This window comes from Octopus bimaculoides, chromosome 20 (genome assembly GCF_001194135.2).
Source record: "Octopus bimaculoides isolate UCB-OBI-ISO-001 chromosome 20, ASM119413v2, whole genome shotgun sequence".
NCBI lineage: Eukaryota > Metazoa > Mollusca > Cephalopoda > Octopoda > Octopodidae > Octopus > Octopus bimaculoides.
In genome coordinates, this window is record NC_069000.1 from 22,242,076 (window position 1) to 22,244,673 (window position 2,598).

Here is a 2,598-nt window from a genome sequence, read left to right on the forward strand (position 1 = left end):
AAAAAAGGTGGGGTTTTTTTGTATGATTGTGTATAGAGGAATATATTATTTTGCTTAAAAGAGTTCCAACACTGTCTGTTTTTTATGTTTTATTTATATTCCTGCAGAACTAATGTGGGGTATAGAATATGGAATATACAATATAAAATAAAATAAAATAAAAATGGATGGCACCATGAAAGAAAGTATTGAATGTAGATGAAATATTGAGTGTTCAATATAAAGGATCAAATATATAAATATAAATATATATATATAAAGGCGACTCGAGTTTCAGGGCTATTTCCCTTCGTCATGGCCGGTATGACAGAACGTATATATAATGTATACACACACACCGTTGAACATGTGTTGCTAAATCTGTTTATTTTCGAAAGATTGTATTGTATTGAAATGTGCCTTTGTTGTTATTCTGTCGTTTACATTGCACGCATCTTTATATATAGATGGTCTCTTAGATGGGTGGCTTTCCAACCGATCCATAAGGTCTGGGGCACCGGTAAATTTCTGACGAGGCGGGGTGTGGGGTGGGGAGAGGGAAGATCCCACCCTCTTCTTAGGTGGGGCCCCGAAGACAACCGCGTTCCGCCTTGCAAAATTTTTCTTCGTGGCTCTGATTTATTTACACACCCGTGCGCGCGCGTTTAAACAAAGCGTGTATATATCTTGATTGAAGTAGTTTGTTGATTTAGCCCTCGGTCAGTATTTACTCAACACAACAAACACATTTACAATCAAAGGTGTTCCGATCGGGATAATCCCACCGCACACACATCCGTTGAATTCTTCCTTTATTTAGACAGTAGGGGTGATTTGAGTTGCTATTTCTAGCAGGTCGCACGACTACATAAAATCTCATAGTGTCAGTGTTTCTTTTTGTGATTAACAACGCGTATTAAAATCATTCTTGGTTCACACAAAATAAAACTATTGATGAAAATCTTAAACATGGAGAAAATAAGACACCTGCGTAAGTAGGCTCTCTCAAACACAGATGTCCAGTTATAAGAAATGGAGAAGTCTTTGAGGAAAAGAGACAGGTTGGCCCAAAACTGCCTAACGGAATGGAGAGAGAAAGGACACAGCTATGTGGAACTACTTACGTGTTTGTTCTACGTCTATCTATCTATCTATCTATCTATCTATCTATCTCTTTCTATATATATATATGTGTGTGTGTGTGTGTGCATCCAAGTTTGTGTATATGTGAAGGAGAGGGGTTATGGCCGTGTTCGTGAATAACCAAAAGATAGATAGGCTATCTATCTATCTATCTCAAGTGTTCAAAGTTGCATTTAATTCAAATGCTAACATACGCACTCCCAGGCATTCGGAAGTGAATATCATACCTGAAAGAAAGTACACTCCAAGAGTGCATTCGAAAATTAACCATCATTTTTACCTGTAGACAAACAAACAAACGATAAGCGAAACCTTTGTTTGGTTATAGTTTTTGTTTACATATCAACGTGTGCGTATATGTAGAGAACTGGCGAGAAAGGTTATATATATATGTATGTATGTGTGTGTGTGTGTGTGTGTGTGTGAATGTTAAATGACTAACTGATTTGTTGCTTAAAATATGAAAAAAAGAAAGCTGGGTAAAAAAGAAACGGCTGTATAAACAAAAATATACACAGTAGCTTATCAACATACACACTTCTCATACAAATAAATAAATAAATAAAAAAATACCTGATCAACAAGCGTAGAAAACTTCATCTCCCAATGTTGTCCATCAACGTACATAGAACCACCGGCTTGTTTGTGTGTTTCCAATGGAATATATATCAACAACAAAAACTGTTGCCGACAACAATAACGATGATTTTACGATGTTGAAAACGAGCTTTGATAATCCTTTCCAAATTGTGATGAGTATAGAAACTTATAAGCGCATATATATATATATATATATATATATATATATATATAGTGTTTATATATGTACACAGAATATACAATTTATATATATAAATAAAATCGTTTCCTTGAAAATATATACACACTGGTCGGGGTATATATATATAAACCCAATTAAGGAGCTGTTAAAATCTTTTTTTTTTATATATATATATCTATATATCCGGTTATTAATTAATTCAATTTTAAAGATGATTGCTAGAGAGAAGAAATATAGATAGATATTGAAGAACAGGAGGGGAGGACAGGTAAGGAGAGAAAGAAAGAATGAAAGAAAAGAGAGAAAGAATGGATCCGAAATGTGTAAAAAAAAGTATCGGAGAGCTGGATTTTAGTTTTGGCTGATAAGGCTTTTTCAGGCGAGAGGTATCGGTAGTAAAAGTTGATTTAGTGATAGTAGTAAAACAATAATAATACTACCACTCTGAGAACAATAAGAATTGCTGTAATAGCTTCTCACAGGGAAGCATGTCGTTATTTTATCCTTGTGGTGGTTGTTGTTACGTTTGCTGGCTGTTGTTTTTTTTTTTTTCGTTTTCTTCCGCCGGTAAAATAGTTGTGAACATTCGGCAACGATACAAGCACGATAATAAGTCCCAGCAACAGCGGCGGAGTATTAGATGCAGACGCAGAGAGGGGGAGGAGTGACAAGACGATGAAGAAATGTAAGGGAGG

At 35.3% G+C, this 2,598-nt stretch overlaps 1 protein-coding gene across 1 annotated transcript in view; it reads right to left on the reverse strand.

The window, feature by feature from the left end:
- Positions 1 to 2,592, reverse strand: part of LOC106869970 (TOX high mobility group box family member 4) — a 127,554-nt gene extending 124,962 nt beyond the window's left edge. The window contains exon 1 of the mRNA XM_014915917.2: positions 1,696 to 2,592. Coding sequence (XP_014771403.1) covers positions 1,696 to 1,749 — 54 coding nt within the window. The 5' untranslated portion in view covers positions 1,750 to 2,592. The remainder of the gene's footprint in view (positions 1 to 1,695) is intronic.
- Positions 2,593 to 2,598: the final 6 nt, after the last annotated feature.